At 38.9% G+C, this 16,979-nt stretch overlaps 2 protein-coding genes across 4 annotated transcripts in view; both read left to right on the forward strand.

Moving 5' to 3' along the window:
- Window positions 1-4,867, forward strand: part of LOC137181602 (sodium-coupled neutral amino acid transporter 3-like) — a 37,267-nt gene extending 32,400 nt beyond the window's left edge. For all 3 annotated transcript variants that reach the window (XM_067587422.1, XM_067587421.1, XM_067587423.1), the window contains 2 exons: window positions 740-843; window positions 1,844-4,867. In XM_067587422.1, the coding sequence (XP_067443523.1) occupies window positions 740-843; window positions 1,844-1,948 (209 nt within the window). In that variant the 3' untranslated portion in view covers window positions 1,949-4,867. The remainder of the gene's footprint in view (window positions 1-739; window positions 844-1,843) is intronic.
- A 1,528-nt stretch (window positions 4,868-6,395) lies between these two features.
- The window catches only part of LOC137181604 (guanine nucleotide-binding protein G(i) subunit alpha-2-like), a 63,746-nt gene continuing 53,162 nt past the window's right edge, over window positions 6,396-16,979 (forward strand). The window contains exon 1 of the mRNA XM_067587424.1: window positions 6,396-7,231. Within this exon, the coding sequence (XP_067443525.1) occupies window positions 7,114-7,231 (118 nt within the window). The 5' untranslated portion in view covers window positions 6,396-7,113. The remainder of the gene's footprint in view (window positions 7,232-16,979) is intronic.

Genomic DNA, 16,979 nt, shown 5'->3' on the forward strand with positions numbered 1-16,979 from the left:
AACATTTAGACAGACTCAATTATTAGTAGAGGTTCACTGACAAATCCTGAGTAGCTTTCATGATATACAAGATATCAGTCCATTATGCTTACATACATACTTCATATGTACCTGCTCTATTTTGTATAGTACATAATCCAAACTATACAGTACACCTCTTTCTTGATCTTCTGAATGGAAAAGAGAAAGTCAGAGACATATCAAATATATGTAAGAGAGAGACAGACATCCTATCAAATACACTTTATTAAGGGCACAATTGCATTTGGGAATTTGAGCTGGTTAGCAGGCAGGAGAAGAAGAATTATGTCTTATTGTATTGTGAACCTCCGAAGCGGTGAAGTGACAAAAGGATCCAATAAATCCACAGCTGCATCAGTGAACTGTGGACTTTATAAAAATGTATGCCAAATTAGAACCAGCCAACCATCACACATGTAGTTTTTATCTTATTCTAACAGAATGTATGTAACAGGATTTTGGAATAAAAGTTTAAATTAGCTTTTTTGAAAACATAAAATAAAATGTTTGGAGAGAGGCTTTTTTTCACTGACTCTGGTATTACATCATCAATATTCATCTCAGCAAGTGGGACAAAATTAATATAATTAAGTTTTTCCATTTTCAACTAATATAGTGCTGTCAGACTAGCAGCAACACTTAATGAATACTGAAGGCAGTGGGAATTTATGGAAAATTGGTTTCATGTTAATTATGTGTTTTTTTGTGTGTTTTCCAGGTGCCACATCTGCCCCTTGTCTTATTTTCATCTTCCCTGCTGTGTTCTACATTCGTATTGTACCCAAAGAAGAGGAACCACTGCGCTCAGTCCCCAAAATCCTGGTGAGCATTGCATGAGAATGACAGAAATGGTGTTATGTTTTGTTTATTTAAAGTTGGCCTTAGATGGCTGAGCTGTCTAAAAGTATAGCATTAAATAGATGCGCTGCTGCTTGAAAACAACTAAAAAACATAAAGGAAAGAGAGAAATTTACAAATTGTCCATGTGAACACAAATAGGACATCTACTAACATGCTGAACGTAAGAACTGTACTGACATTCAAGGCACTGAATTAAATGGTATGATATAGCAAATTGTCAATATTGTTTTTTCAGTGACCGTTGTTCTGAGTGGACAGGCGTTGAATACTTTTCCAGGGTGGTTTTTAAAGGTCTCTAAAAATCTGTAATCTAAAATTACAATCAAGAGTTTAACCCGATAAATAGGTCAAGTTTATATATTGGCTTATGATATTTGCTCATCTCAGATATATCTGTATCGGCACGTTTGTTGATAGATAAATAACAAGACATTGCACCACAGAAACTCCAAAGATATGTTTGCATCCATTACTTGCAACTCAACAGCATCTTCATTAGACTAGACTTTAAAAAGCTCCCTCCAGAACAGCAGAAGACATTTTACAACTGTTTTTACAGACTTGTGATCAGTAAACTGAACTTCATGAGTAAAATCAGTGGAGTCCTCCTTTAAGGTATCCCTATAAAATGTTTACGTTATTTGTTTATGTAAAGAACAACAATTATCGGCTGACATGTCATTAATACATTTTGAATTTTTAAAAATCTCTATCAGTATCTGCCTATAAAAACCAGTATCAGTCAGGCTTTTTACCCTCATAGATAAAGTAACAGTAACACTGATGAATTTGTCTGGTCACAGCTCCTCACATATTTCATGATTTACTACTACTGTTACATATCACACAGAGAGTATGATATGTAACAGAGAACAGATCTATAAATTCCCAGTCTGAACATGATGTAATCCAATTAATGTTCCGACAATGATCTCTATTTCTCCTGTTCTCTCTCTTTCAGGCTGCCTGCTTCGCTGGAATAGGCTTTCTGTTTATGATAATGAGTCTCAGCTTTATCATCATTGATTGGACATCAGGCACCAGCAAAGCCAGCAGTGGTCACTAGGGACCACCCTCCAATTTTTTTTTCAGGTTTTATATTGTTGATTTCAATCTGTGTTGTAATGTTACTGTTTTTACTTTGGATCATGTTTGATGTTGAAGATGCCCTATCTTTTCCATTAGAGAATATTGGCCACAGAGGAGGAGCCTAGAGTTTAGGAAGGCTCTCACTCTGTCGTTATGTTGTACTGTACATCCTGCCAAGCAGTGACAAATCCAGGCCAGTAGGCTTTTCTTGGAAAGTTGATAGTGCATTCACAAAAGAGGCCAGGTGCATAAAGATTGATGTTGACATTTGGAGGCTGTGCCTTGTGAAGTGGACGTAAAGAAAAACAACAGAAAAGCAACAATGTAGGAAGCTGCTGTCTTTATACACCTGTACCCGTGCTGGTTGTGAGCATCTGGCACCTATTGCCATCCCTGTCCTGTCCTAAGATGATCTATCATCTACAAAGTGCTTCTCAGATTATAAAACACAATCTGAGGCACCTCCCTTTCAGCTGTTTTAAAAGTCCACTATTATTATTATTATTATTATTATTATTATTATTATTATTATTATTATTATTATTATAAGTTATTTGAATAACTACGTCTTTGCGATCCTGTGCAACTGCAGAGGAAAGTATAAGCTATTGCACAAAAAGAAAGATAAATCAAGGCGGGCCACCTTTAGCTCCCAATCTACTTGTAACAGCTGCTGCTGCTTATTTTAAGGCTTGGAGGTGTTAAAAATCTCACCTCTGACAGAGAAGGGTGTAAAACCACAGAATGTATGTGGTACAGTGTTGTGAACACATTTATTATAACATTCCTACACACAATATAATCTAGATGTATATTTTTTATTAATAATCTCAACTTGATGAAAACCTCAGAAGATGCAGTATGGACTGTAGAGAAAATCCTCAGTTTGATCTTAGTAAGGAGATCAATATTAGAGAGGCAGGTTTCATGTCAGGAGTGTTTTTAAATGTCTCTTGGCTGTCCAGATCACTATATGAAAAAAAACACCTATATTGTGCAAAGAGTTTTTCTTTTTCAGTATTACTGTGTGATAAATGGTACTGAAGACCTCATCAGTTGGATTGCACAGATCAAAGTGATAACTGAAAATGAAGAGAAGGAAGTTACCGCTCAGTGTTCCTCGTCATCAAGCAGGGAAGATTTTTACCTGAAAGATTTGATATGTTGTTTCTGAACATTTACTGGAAGTAATCAGAGATAACCAAAATATGTATAAAACAACAGGGTCACTTCATGAAGTGGTTAGTAACAGCTGCATGTCTGTAAATATTTCTGTGTCCAACACAAGCTTGATCCCTAATGGAAATGGCAGACATGGGAATACTGTTTCTTTAACAAATTTTTGAAGTTGATGGTTAGCAATAGCACTTTCCTTTGATAAGCACAACTTCTTGTAGCCATTAATATGCTGAAACTCAAGCAAATGATTTGTGAGAAATTCACATATATGATAGATGTGATTTAAGGGTGTGTACCCTTTGTATAACTAAATCTTTGGTAAATTAATCAATCTAATATAGATTACAAAAAAAAAAAATTAGCAATGTATCGATGGATGTCTTCTCAAAGATTACTTGAAATAACAAAGTTTGCTTTCCTGTGAGCCCCTGTGATCATTATCTTCCTCCTCTGGTCTGTTTTGTAGATAAAACGACTAATCAGTTGGATGTACTGTTGGAGGTTTTTAGTGTCCGTGTTGTTTAAAAAAGAAAACATGGCTCCTCTGTATTTGAAATATAGTACTTATATGCATTTGTGTTGTTAAACCTGGACCTGTATTCGGATCAGAAGTGTTTGTCTCCTGCCATTGATGGATTGTTGTTTTAAACTCCATGTTTCAATGTTTATTCGGGCGTATCAGTTGAATCTGATCCAGTGATTAAATGCAAGATGCAAAAGTCTGTTGATGACTTTTGCTGTTTTGTTTTCCTCTTAAATGTATCTTTTATAGTCAGTGGTATATCATCAGTGGTATATTTGGATCATGTCTGACTTCCTTGCTGCTTGTTTGCAGACAGTAACCTGCCAACTCAGAATTGCTAGTGAGCTGGTGTACCTATCTACATTTCATTTTTTATGTTAAATTCTGTCACACCAGATTACAGTGAGTGCTGTATGGGTAGTATTGTCCTGTCAATTTGTTACACAACAAACATGTTTTAATTCCTTTTCTATTTAATTATATCTGGGCATTTGGTTGTCTTTATACATCCATATACAGAGGGAATCATCTGAATCAGTCACTGGGGCATGACTTAGCGTTCAAGTGTTGTTTAACAAATGCAAAGGTTGTATTTATCCCCGACTCCCTGTTCCTATTTTGACCTTAGTCGTTTTGGCTGTATGTATGAAAACAGAGGAGTGACATCTTTGAGAAATAAAATGAGTATCGTAAACAGTCTTTCAATGGTGCACATACACACAGAATACTTCAAAACCTCACAACACGCAAAAAATAAAACTAAACAAGAGGCAACAAAGTGATACACTGTGTTAGTGGCTGATGCAAGATGATATCTGAGGACTTCTCAGTGTTGTTAGTGTCCCTCCATGTGTGATATATTGAAACGTGTATGATTGAATAGTAACATATTAAATATTGACATCGGCCAGCATTTATAAATAATGTATATAAATGTATACCCTTTATATTCTATATGCATATCTAGTTTGTATAATGTAAATAGCAATTAAAGTTTTAGTCTGATTAAAATATAAATGTAATCATTTTCAAAGTGCTTTTAAACCTTTTTGTCCATCAATTCATGTCTATTTTCTTGTATCTCTATATATTTTAATATGTCGCTGGCAGTTATTGTACTGTAAACAATGTTGCAATAAAGATAATGAGGTAACATCACTTTTACCTTTCATCATCTGTCAGATATGAACATCAGGACAACACTTGTGTCTGTCTCACTTTGCTCCACTTTATAGTGTCTAATGTTCTTGGAAATAGTTGATCATCATATATGGATTGACTTTAAGAACAGTTCCATGTATTTCATACAGATTCATTTTTCAGTAACTGTCCCATATTATCACCCTGAAATTGAACACTTTGTTAAAATCTTGGCACTTAATTTCAATACAATGTGTAGTGAATGCTGTGGGTGAAAAAGCAGAAATGCAACAGCTGTAAATGGACCACTATGGCAACATATAACATTAAGTTTTAAACAAACTTAGTGATGAAAAAGCCAATTTTGACTATAATTCCATTTTGCTTTAATGAAATAGCTTATATTGTAAATTTTGTCTCTTGATGATCAGACTGCCCACAAGGTGACACTATAGAGCTGTGATAGTAGTTAGCTGTGGCACTATGATCATCACACTGTGTAACATAATGTTAGGTTTTTACAGAGCATCTACTGTTAATGTTATCTTATTGCTATTGGGCTTAATTTTAGTCTCAATTTTGACTTTGTACTGTCATTGTTTAAATCTGTGTGGCCAAAAGCTGCTGTTATTCTTACAAATACAATAAACTATCCTTCCTTCAGCTATTTACAAAAACACAGTTTGGGTTACCAATATTTAAAATGCAGTGACTAATGCCATAGTTTTAGTTTTTTCTGGTACATTCAAGTGCTCACTGAAAGCTCTTGAGATTAAAAGTCATGCATTCAACTTAATTTCTTCAATGATTTTAGTCTAAAATAAAAACAAAATAGAGTCTTAGATCCAAGTTAGGCTGCTCTTTATAATAGAAGTGTAATTTTAGTGTAGAAATCAAATGATACAGACTGCAGAGACAATTTATATTTCAGTCAAGTTGTACTAAGTACAATTTTGAGGATCTTGCACTTTAGTTTTTCCATTTGATGCTACTTTATATTTCCACTCTGCTACATTTCAGAGGGAAATACTACACTTTTTACCCCAGTATTTTTTATCCGATAGCTATAGTTAAAGATCACTTTGCAGCTCATATACATCTATTTTAATATAACATTTTGAGAGGGGCTGTTTTAATACTTAATTTGTATATGTTATGGACAGTTGTACTTGAGTAAAATTTTGAATACAGTTTGTAATGGAGTATTTTTTTTTTTTACATCGCCTAACCTAACCTAAGTAAACAATATTATATATATATTCCTCTTCCACCACTGTTGTATTTTGTCGTTTTGGAATGAAGAGGGTGAAATCCACATATCTATTAGCCAGAGAGTGATTAGGCTATTTAAAAAAAAGAAATTCAAAATCCCCACTAATGTATCTTCTCTTCTCGTAAACTCAGATAAAATAAAATCATTTGGGGGCTGTCAACTCGACAGTTAAAGGCAAATATTTCCCACATCCACGCTCACAGCTGTTGAAGGAAACGGTACTTGCCCCTCTTTGACTTCATTTCCCATGATGCAGTCGCGAGTGGGCGGGGCTTTGTATTTTCCTCTCTCGTGAAGGTTGGCCGTGCTGTTGTAGAGTTGGGAGGAGGTGACGGCGCTGCTGTTTCTCGGGCTGAGGGGGAACTTCACGGCGGTTACGGGTGTGGCTTCAAACGTGAGAAATCTCAACGCGGGGTAAAGAATGCGTAAAGGCAGTACAGATTAAAAACAACAACGACGACAAAAAGCTTTAAAGCTGGAAGGATAGGTATCACCTGAAGAGCGAGTACGCGACTGTGTGGCAGCGGGAATCCGTATGCTCGGTTTTCAACAGCTGGAGTACTTTTTCTTCTTCTGCTGAACTTCGTGGCCCGTTTTTCGTGAGTTTAACCTGATGTTCTGCTGTAGGAGAATTTATTAAAAGTCTACAATCCCTGAAAAGTTGCTCAAGCTTTTTTCAGCTTTTTTTTCAACTTCTCCACGCTCAGAAAGAAAAAAAAGAAACACCAATGCTGGCTCAGTGACTGAACAACCAACCAGTCTTAAGGAATTTCTTAGAGTAGAAATCCAAGTTCAGACCGCGAAAGGAAATCGTTTGTTTTTTTTTTTTTCCATGATATTCGCTCCCTCTCGCGGATGAACGGACTCCGTCACGTTTGTCGCCACTCATCAAAAAAGGGAAGTCGCCTCACTCAACTTCAACCCTTGTTTTTTAATAAGGGCTTTGGGACACAGCCGTGAATAATCTTTTTTTCCCAGGTGATATTTTCCCCACTAAACAGCAGTCCTGAAGCGCGCACTGGGAAACATGGGTTGTACAGTCAGTCAGGAAGACAAAGCCGCGGCCGAGAGGTCTAAAATGATTGATAAAAACCTGAGAGAAGATGGAGAGAAGGCGGCCAGAGAAGTGAAACTGCTGCTGCTGGGTGAGTAGTCTGCTGTCATAACACAGCACAGACACTGGCTTGCAAAACCTTAATGGTTACAGACTAATTGCGCAACAGCATGAAAGACCATTTAGCCATATGTGAACACACACACACAGACACACAAAGTCATTGAGTAAGTTATATTTTTAGCCACCGCTATGACAAATGTTGGCTTTCATTTCTACCCTTCATACTCCTGCAATGTCTCACCAACAACACCAAAGCTCTCCGAATGGTTTGAAGTAAGAAATAATTATATTTTATTTAATAGTGATTTTCATGGCACTCAAGGTCACCTTTACATCCTATAAGATCAGTAATAAAACATACAATAAACAACAAATCATCAGTAATAAAACATCAGTACAATCAACAGTAAAACATGCAATGGGCAGCAGAGAACAGCTCAGCTCAAGTGTTCTCTTCACCCACCTCCCGAAGAGACAAACGTGGCAGCACTGATGCCATCAGAAATTTGAGCACAGTGGCAATCCTGTGAACTTGACCTTCCTCTGCCCTGGTGTTAAACAGCGCCGTGCCCCTGTGCCTTCATTCTCAGAGTTGCTTTGACACAAACATACAGGGCCCGAGTGAGAATTTTTGGAAAGTTTGGAGTCCAAACAAGAGTTTGGAGCACATGATGATATGCGGAAATGTGTTAAAATGTTATCCAATGTCACCACATGTTGAGTGTAACATCGAAGCAGAGTGTAAGAGGTTTTTGACAGGACAAGTTAAAACTTTAAGTTTGTGGTGGTTTCCTCTATGCAAGACTGGACTGTCGGGTCAGACATGGTTGATAATGAGTGGACCACTGTTTGGATAGAGGGTGAACAGCCCTGACTGTTCCCAGAACTGGCTACACACACACACACACACACACACACACACACACACACACAAGACAACAGTTTGAAAGCACTGCTTGGAAGCAAAGAGAGAATGACACTTTTCCCAGGCTTTGAAATTTCCCCTGCCTCTTTTAGCTTTAGGGGTTGGGTATGCTACAGGATGCACTATAGTTGAGTTAAGTTAATCTGTTACTCTCATTAAAGTCCTTTTTTTGATATGGAATCTGTACTGACTTCTTGCCTGTTGGGTTGATTTATCCACATGCTTATTCATTATGGATTGTTACCATTTCTGTTAAACCTTCCAAACATTACTTAATATACAGCTCAGAGATGCAAAAAGTGGGGATTGTGCACTCATTTGGATGCTAATCCATTCCTTTTTGCATATTAAAAGTTGGACTCTGTACATTCCTGCAACAGTTATATGTTTGACCTCCTGCTTATTGATTTACTCTCCAGACGTTAATCCGGTTATTGCCTAAAGGGAATCAATGCCATTTTCTAAAGCAGCAGTGGTTATACACCTTGCCAAACCTATGCCCAGGTTCAAGCTGATATCGATTGTGTGAGCAGAGGAATTTGAGGCAACTTGAAAGCATTTTCCAGATGATGTTTTTTGCATTAAAATTTGTTCACTACAACATGAGGCTTCTTTCAAAACCCCCAAGAAACGTTACGTATATTTTAAAGAACATAATCTCAAAGGATGTAAATTCAATTATCCATATTTGTCAGTAAATGTGAGGCTCTTTCTGCTGCTTTTACTGTAAGCAATTCATACAGAACATGGGTTTTTTTTTTATCAGGTTGGTGATCACAGAATCCCTAATTTGATTTGTCATCCTCTTACCTGACAGAAAACAGAAAAATTCTGCTTAAATTGATAGGGAACATACTGGGTTTTTCTCTCCTGGGTCTTTGAAGGGACGGCTGGTTGTTAAGTTGTGCCCCTGGTTAGAAGGCTAATTACATACTCTGCTCTGTACAGCAGGTTTCATATCGGTAATTACCATCCGCTGCAGCGTGTGAGGGTTGAGAGGAATTATAGGAGAATCTCAACTGAGGGTTCATGAATTTGTGTGTACAGACTCTCACGTCATGCAAGTAAGAGTTTTCCCTTTCCTTGTGCAGTTTGAGTAAACAAGTCGCCGCATGCGAAAACTGCATCCGGATATAAACCTGGAATGTCTTGTAGAGGATTTCTGGTCTCTAAAAAGTGAAATTTACATGTCAATTAACTGGATGGTAAATGCAGTCGTGAAGATTGAACAGAATTTATTTGGACACCGATTTTACACTCCCATAGTGTCAGCAGGTTTTGCTTTTCTTGCTATCCTGCCAGTAGACTCAAGTTAATGACAGTGTTTCAGTTTAATTGCATTGTTCCTTCTCGGAAGATGTAAACTACTGAGTAAAGGATGGAATATAGTAGCAGTAAGTGTGATAGAAGTGTGACATCCCTCCAGAGGTGCTACATCACACCTCCAGGTATGCTTTTCAGCACCATGGGAACTGTCGGAACAGCTGAAAAAAGTCTTGCTACTTCCTACATGGTTACACTAGAAGGTCTAGCTTGGCCGATACTGATGAAACATCTGGATGTTAAAAATCTGATAATGATATATTGGCTGACAGATCTTTTTTTTTTTCTTACATAAACAATCTTGATTGGATGCCTTAGAATTGTTTTTTGGTTTTTCTTTAGCTAAACCTGTCAGCGCTCTCTGGAGGACAAACTCATACTGCAGTTGTTTGTTACTTCTCGTCCGACATGTTTACACCTATGCGATATATCTGCAAAAAGCTATTATTGGCTGATATATCAGTCCAGCTTTTCAAGAAAGAAATCTGTTCTGTCTGTCAAATTAAGCAAAATTTGTGAATTGCAGTCCCAGGTTCCTCCAAAAGCAAATTCAAGTGACTCTGAGGTGAGGTTTGAGGTTTAGGTTAAAGGATGAAGCTTGTATCTACTTAAAGGCAGATGGAGTGACAAGGGTCTCTTTTTGAATCAAATCTGAATCTCTTCCTTCAACAAGCTGAGGCAGTCTGACCACAAAAAGCTTAATCAAAATGTTGGCACTTCATATTTTACCTGGTGTAAACAAACAAATGCAATTAGTTATTTCCATGGTAACCGCTTTTCTCTAATTATGCTCAAAAAGAAGGCTGTATTCGATTGTTTTGTCTTGTTAGCTGTCCCTGGAGAAAGCCATTAGTTAATGTAGCAGAGAGGACTTCATACCGTTGAGGCTTAAACCTTCATTAGCAGGGAGCACTCTTTCATAGGCTTCCCTGCTGATTCCGGTTTTTGATTGACATTTAATCTCCTCCCCTTCCACAGCACAAAAAAAAAAAAAAAAAAATGTTGCTGCTCACTTCACTTGATTTTCTCGGTTCTTTGGCTCACTAACCTTTTTTCAGCTCAGCATAAATGAAAAGTTCCTTTTGGCACTGTGCTCTCCTCTAACAGCAGCAGCCTGCTAGTAGAGAGTATTTCTGCATGATATGCTGTAAGCACATACACACATATATACAGGCATACACACACACACACACACACACTTGAGCGTTAATTGTACATAAACACATTTGCTCAGAGGCTTGACAGGCAGTGCTGTTATGTAAATACATTGGCATACTGAATGCATGCATGCTGCCTATGGGCACACAAGAAAGCCACATCTACTTCTAACACAAATATGTAGACATTGTACTAAAAATATCTTTGATATTTGTGCACATTAAAGAAGTGTGCAGCACATGTGTGCAGTGGAGTACACCTCCCCCCCCCACCCTACAGCTGTCAGCTTGACTGTGCAGAGCTGATAAATGAAGTAAAATAAAGACAGTTTTATCAGGCTGTGGCTAAAACATGCTGATCAGGGGAGATACAACTTTGGTCTATTTTAAGTCTTCACAACAACTGATATGGCAGCAGCGTTGCTCATTTCCACTGAGGGTGGTAGATGTTTAGCTCTTCTATGGCATGATATACACGGCGTGCACTGCATTACGCACTACAGACTCGATTTATGACTTGCTCGATGCCACAGTGTTGAATCGGCTTAGATTCCGTTACAGAGCTCCTCGCAGTCTCTGCAGTAAGGCTGCCACATGTAACAATGTAAGGCGGACGTACTGTTTAGCCCTGCAGCTGGTTTTGTTCATGATCAAAGCATCAAATGGTTAACCTAAAATGAAGACGGCAGCCACATCACATTGCTCATACCATGAGGATGGAGGATGTGCTGTTAATGGTTGGAGGCTAAGCATATATTGTCTGTGTGTGTGTGTGGAGATTGGATGTGAAGAGAAGCTCATGTAACTAGCACGGTCACCTTGAGGGTTTTTTTTTTCTCTTCCTCCAAACACTTGTCATTATTATTAACCAATATTGACTTTTTTTGTAACCACAGACAAAAAAAATATGAGCTAGTCATTTTCTGTTCCTCTTTTACACATGATCTCTGCTTTGTGCGTGAGGATGCTGACTCATTAATCTGCATATTTTGCTAAAGCTTTGGTCAGAAAGTGGGGAAATGGACTGCCAACAAGCATCGGTGCGGTTATTGGGTGATCTGGGCTCCAAATCAGTGTAGATATACAATTAAATAATGGGCACTGTAATTTTCACTGTTTTCTTGGCTGAATACTATCTATTACCTACTGTGAAAATCATGTAGTAAGTGCCATACAGATCTTAAATAGATCAAAAAGTGGCTAACGGCAGGCCAGGAGCTATGTAGGCAGTTTTCTGATTCTGACATTTACCACTGTTGACTTTTATACTTTTGCTAAGTGACAGACATTCAACTGACATAATGCTGCTTATAAACAGCTTGTCACTGACAGATATCACCTCCCACTGGCAGATAACACTGTGGGCAGTGATATATCAATAACTATTGGCTTTAATTCTCAAACCAGTGGCATGTTGTGCATTAAACAACATTTGCACATTACATAATTATTGTAATATGCAAATGTTTGCGAAGTTATCCAATGCATATAACATCACTTTTTTGGGTGTTCAGACTTTGACCAGTTGGACAGACTGTGCTATATATGCTAGTTAGGGTTAAAATATAACCACATCTATCCCAGCTACCACATAAAGCAATTATTTTAACTGACAGCTACCTACCAGGAGTTTGTTGGTGTAATTGTTGCATAACTACCAGTTCTAAACACCTGCTGATGTTATCTGGGAGCTGGTATCTGTTTTTCAAACACTTGTGACATGCATGAGTGGTGTAGTAAGAACTGGTGCAGACCACAGAAACAACAGTGGCAAACATGTAGCTGCTTTTTGATGTTAAAGTCATTTTAAGAGGTCTTTTCCTGCCTTATCCAGTCTCTTACTGCAGTATTCAACCCTAATACACAGTACTCTCATGTAACATGTCATATAAGCCTTATCAAAACCACTTTGCATTCACAGGAGAGATATGATCAGCATCAACACTAAATGCAATTTAAATTTATATATTGTCACTTTGTATCCATTTTTTTTCTTCATTAATTTTCTTTAATTTTAATAATTTATTCATGACAGCCATAATAACACTTGGAAATAAGGGCCTGTCCCTTCATGTCACAGTTGTCTTTTTCTGGATTTGTTTATCTGATCTTATAGTTGTTTTCACATCACCAGGTTTTGACCGCTGCACCCATCAGATAAACTTCTGGTATGAAAATAATTGGAGGTTATTTTCTCACTAATGGACTTTTGAAGGCTCAGACAGTATTGTAATTCATAACACCTCCTTTTCAACCTCTTTTTGACATAGGTACATTAAAGAAAATGGAAACCTGTTTATTATACTATAAATTATACCCTGAAAAACATTAACCTTGGAAAGATATCAAACACTTTCATCTTGAAGCAACTCGTTTCAATGCCAAATATAAAATGGATAATAAAAAAATATCACTACTGCAGAAGTGGTCCGTCTGTCAACCTGCTTCTCTGTTAAAACAATGCAAGAATAATTACGGGGTGATGCACACATCTCTCTCTTTTTATTAAGTTCATCCTTTCTCTTTGAGAATTCAGTTTTTGAATTTATGTATTAATTAATATGTGTTGTTGTATTTTATTTCCCTGTTGGAATAAAATAACACTACCAAACACTCCAGGGTGAGATTTAAGCCCATCTAATTTTATTAGATTGTAACCACTGTCACACATCTTCAAAGACACTTTCTGCTGGTGGGTTTCTCTAGGGGAACAAGGGAATCTTCATTTCTCTTAAATGCTTTGATTAGGTAACTTGTTCAAAGCTTGGCACCGCAGACACAGTATAGATCAGGGAGAGGAGGCCTCTATCCAATTGCCCAGCCACTGCTACCATTTGTGAAAGCTATCAATCTAAGCAGAGTTGAGCTGGGGAAACCTGAGCTATAGCTGCTGTGATAGTACGGTTAGAGAGGCAGAGAGCCTGAGCCTCCCTCGTTCTTTCTGACTTTATCCCATTATTATCTCTTTGCCAGCTGGTGATTAGAGTTCTTTGACTGCTCTGCAAAATAGTGGAAAGCTGCTCCTATAGGCCCAATTCTTTTTCCATTACTTTGTGACAGGAACGTGATTAGAAATGTATAGAAAAAACACTAAAATCCTGAAGTAACCTGAATAATTACTGGAGGACATACTGGAGGACATTTTTCATGTCACATAGTGTAATCTGCTGCTGAACGAAAGAGTTAAGTTTCAGCATCACATTATAGCCCAAACTTAAGTCTGCAGTCCCGTCACCTATTTACTGTAGATACTCGTGTTTGATGATTACACCAGGTGACATGTTCCACTGCTGGTCAGTCAGTGCGGTCAGTGCTGCACAGACACTGAGTTCCTCCCTCTTATTAAAGTGAGTGGCTGAGTTTTAGTGGGTGTCAGGCGTAATTACAGTAGGCTGATTATAGAGACTTGCGTTTCTCCGGCAAAACCGAGTCAGACTGACCTGTTCCACAGGTATAAACAACTCTACGTCTGAGCGCCTGCTCTGGCAGCAGCAGACACTTTCACAGCTCCCCCAAAAAATCTTATCTGAGCTACTTAGCAGCTGCTTTGTAACCAATACTTAAAACAAGTCATACTGGCAAAAATGTGCCAGTTTTAAGAGATTTATCAAGTGAGCTGGTGCCCTATGTTTTTGGGTGACTTGACCTTGTTTACCCAGCAGTCTCTGCTGCCCAATTAGCTGTATGACGCACTGGACGGCAGATCTGTGTGTGTGTGTGTGTGTGTGTGTGTGTGTGTGAACGGGCTGAATATCCTGCAATTACAGGGAGAGCTCCAAAGATAAAGCCTGCTCCTGCAGACTGCGTGTCTCAGTGCGAGTCCACAGGGAACAGGCTGCACTATCCTCTCAGCTCTGATAGCACAGAAAATCCTCCACCTCTGTCTCAATCTCCACCTCTACACACAGCTCATATCTCACAGCTTTATTCTTACATTCTCCCTGCTGTTTCATAAAAAAAAACTACCATAGAGTTGAATATTTTGGTGAAGGAAAGGCAGTATGTGGCCATTTTTTAGTGTGTGTGTCTCCTGTGATGTGTGAGTAGTGACTGTGAGTGCAGCCCCCAGGATTCACTTTGGTTGTCAGCACAGGGTGTGAAGATGTTTGACACAGGACCAGATCACAAGCTTTACTAAACATGCATGCCCTTTACCTCGAATAGTGTGTGGGGAGGGGAAGTAGTTACTGCATTATGTAGGCCTGCAGACAGCCCTGCACAGACACAGGAACTGTTGAAAGATGCAAAAACTTGCTGAGTGAAAGACAGACGATGTACGCCAAGATAAAGAATGTACCAATTACTGTAGTTTCCTTAATGTCATTTTTAAAAAGGCTCATTTCACCCAAATTACAAAACCCCCCAAATTATTTTTCCCCACAGACCCTTACTTATATATAATTTTTGCTTTAGATGATGAGGTTTTGAGATCTTGTCTATTGAGGCTTCTATAGCCAGCCCAGTGCAAATATGGTATTAAATAATTAAATATTATGTTATGTAATTCTGATTTCCTTTTTCAATGCTGTTAGCACCACACACAAAATTCAGTTCAGCTACATTGTGTTTGGATGGAAGCAGAAGTCTCAGTGTTGTAGATATCACAACTGGGGTAAATAAAACCAAATTTATGTGCATGCAAGGTAGCACTGGGGGTAAGAAAAGAAATTTTTTTTGGTTGTCATTTGGATGACTGCACCCTTTAAGCTCATGCTCATCATTGAGTAGTTTATTCCATTTTTCTTGGCCCCAGGGCCAGGAAAACCTTTTATTTTCCAGTTTCAGCTCCAACATGATTGACATTATTCTGCAAAGTCTACTCAGCACTCCCTGTAACGCTGCTTGTTTTGCTAGGGTCCTGCAAAAACACAATTCACTCTCAAAGTTCATGACCCCCCCTGTAACATCACCACAAATGTCAAAGTTCCCCTCTTTATACTGCTGCATTCTCAAGCACCTCTAGGAAGTGTGGGGGGGGGGGTTGGGCTTCCTTTGTCTAACCATGTCATTAAACACACATACTGTAAACCATTATCCTCTCTGTTCCCTCCCACAATCCATTTCCTACTTCTTCCCATTATAGGAAATGAGCTCATTTCACTTCCCTCTCCATCCTCATTGGGTTATCCTGTCATTTTTCTGCACTGGAAAGTCTGGTGCTCCTGGCCTCCCTCAGGGACCTGCCTGCCTGCACTCTGAGCTTTGTGCCTGTGTATATATGTTGAAAGCACACATGAACAGTCAAATGTCAAAATGTTAACCCACAGAAAGGAAATAGCTCCAGTTTTCTGGCTGTGACTTTGATACATCCTACTCTAACAGTCTTGGAGGAGAGGGAGGCAGCACTTGGGTGGGTGGTGAGGTGGGGATGAAAAGAGAAGAAGAGAAGAATGACAGGATGAATTTACCGCGGGACAAAAGCTTGCAAGCTAAGTGAGAGCAGAGGGTGGGCTGTAGTTCATATTTAACCAAGTGGAAGATTGAGCATGTCTGTGTGATCAGCAGGGCAACTTCATTCAACCACAGCTACCACTGCTGCCCTTGTTCACTGTGCAGCTATGGCTTAATCTCTTCATCTCTCCTTTATTATTGTATCTGTTCAAATGTGCTCTGGGTAGTAGAGAGACTTTGGGAGAAGAATGAGCAAAGGGCTGGGTATCATTCAAAAATTTTCAATACTGATACCTTGACTTTGATACCGGTTCCTGAACGATACTTTTTTCGCTAATCTGCTCTTCTGCCATGCCTGTTGTGTTTTGGTCACCATCTTTCCTCAAAGGCGCAAAGCTAGTTGGGATGGCATGTACCTGGGTCCCGCCTCCGATGTCACATGTAAACACGGAAGTGACCGAGCTGGAGGGTGGGCTATGCCTCCAATGCCAGCCCACCACCGTGGGCAGGGATGGTGTTATTAGTGGCAACCGCTGTATAAGTGGCGCCACTCGTCTTCGCACTCCTTAGGTGTTGGAATTTGGTACCAAATGACAAGGCATTTTTCAATACTCAATAATAGCAATTCGGTCGGGGCCATAAAAGTAGCGAAGTTTGATACCCGGCCCTTGATGAGCAAGAAGAAAGCAGCAGACAGTGTTTAGCTGATGAGAAGGAAAGCTACAGCAGAGATTTAATCTTACAAAATGTCGTCAACAGGTGGTATCTCTGATTTTGTTTTGTACTGAGTGACAGTGCGCTGCTGCGATGTGAGATGATGATGTAGCGAAGCTGTCAGAGGGCAGACAGCAGTGAAAGTGGAGGTGTCACTCTCCCAGAGGTAAAGGGTGGTACTGTTTGTAATCTCTTTCCTCGGTGTGCAGCACTGTCCTTCTCCACTTCTGTTAAGTTTTCCTTTATCGGATTTAGTTCTACTCAGG

Source organism: Thunnus thynnus, chromosome 4 (genome assembly GCF_963924715.1).
Source record: "Thunnus thynnus chromosome 4, fThuThy2.1, whole genome shotgun sequence".
Classification (NCBI taxonomy): domain Eukaryota; kingdom Metazoa; phylum Chordata; class Actinopteri; order Scombriformes; family Scombridae; genus Thunnus; species Thunnus thynnus.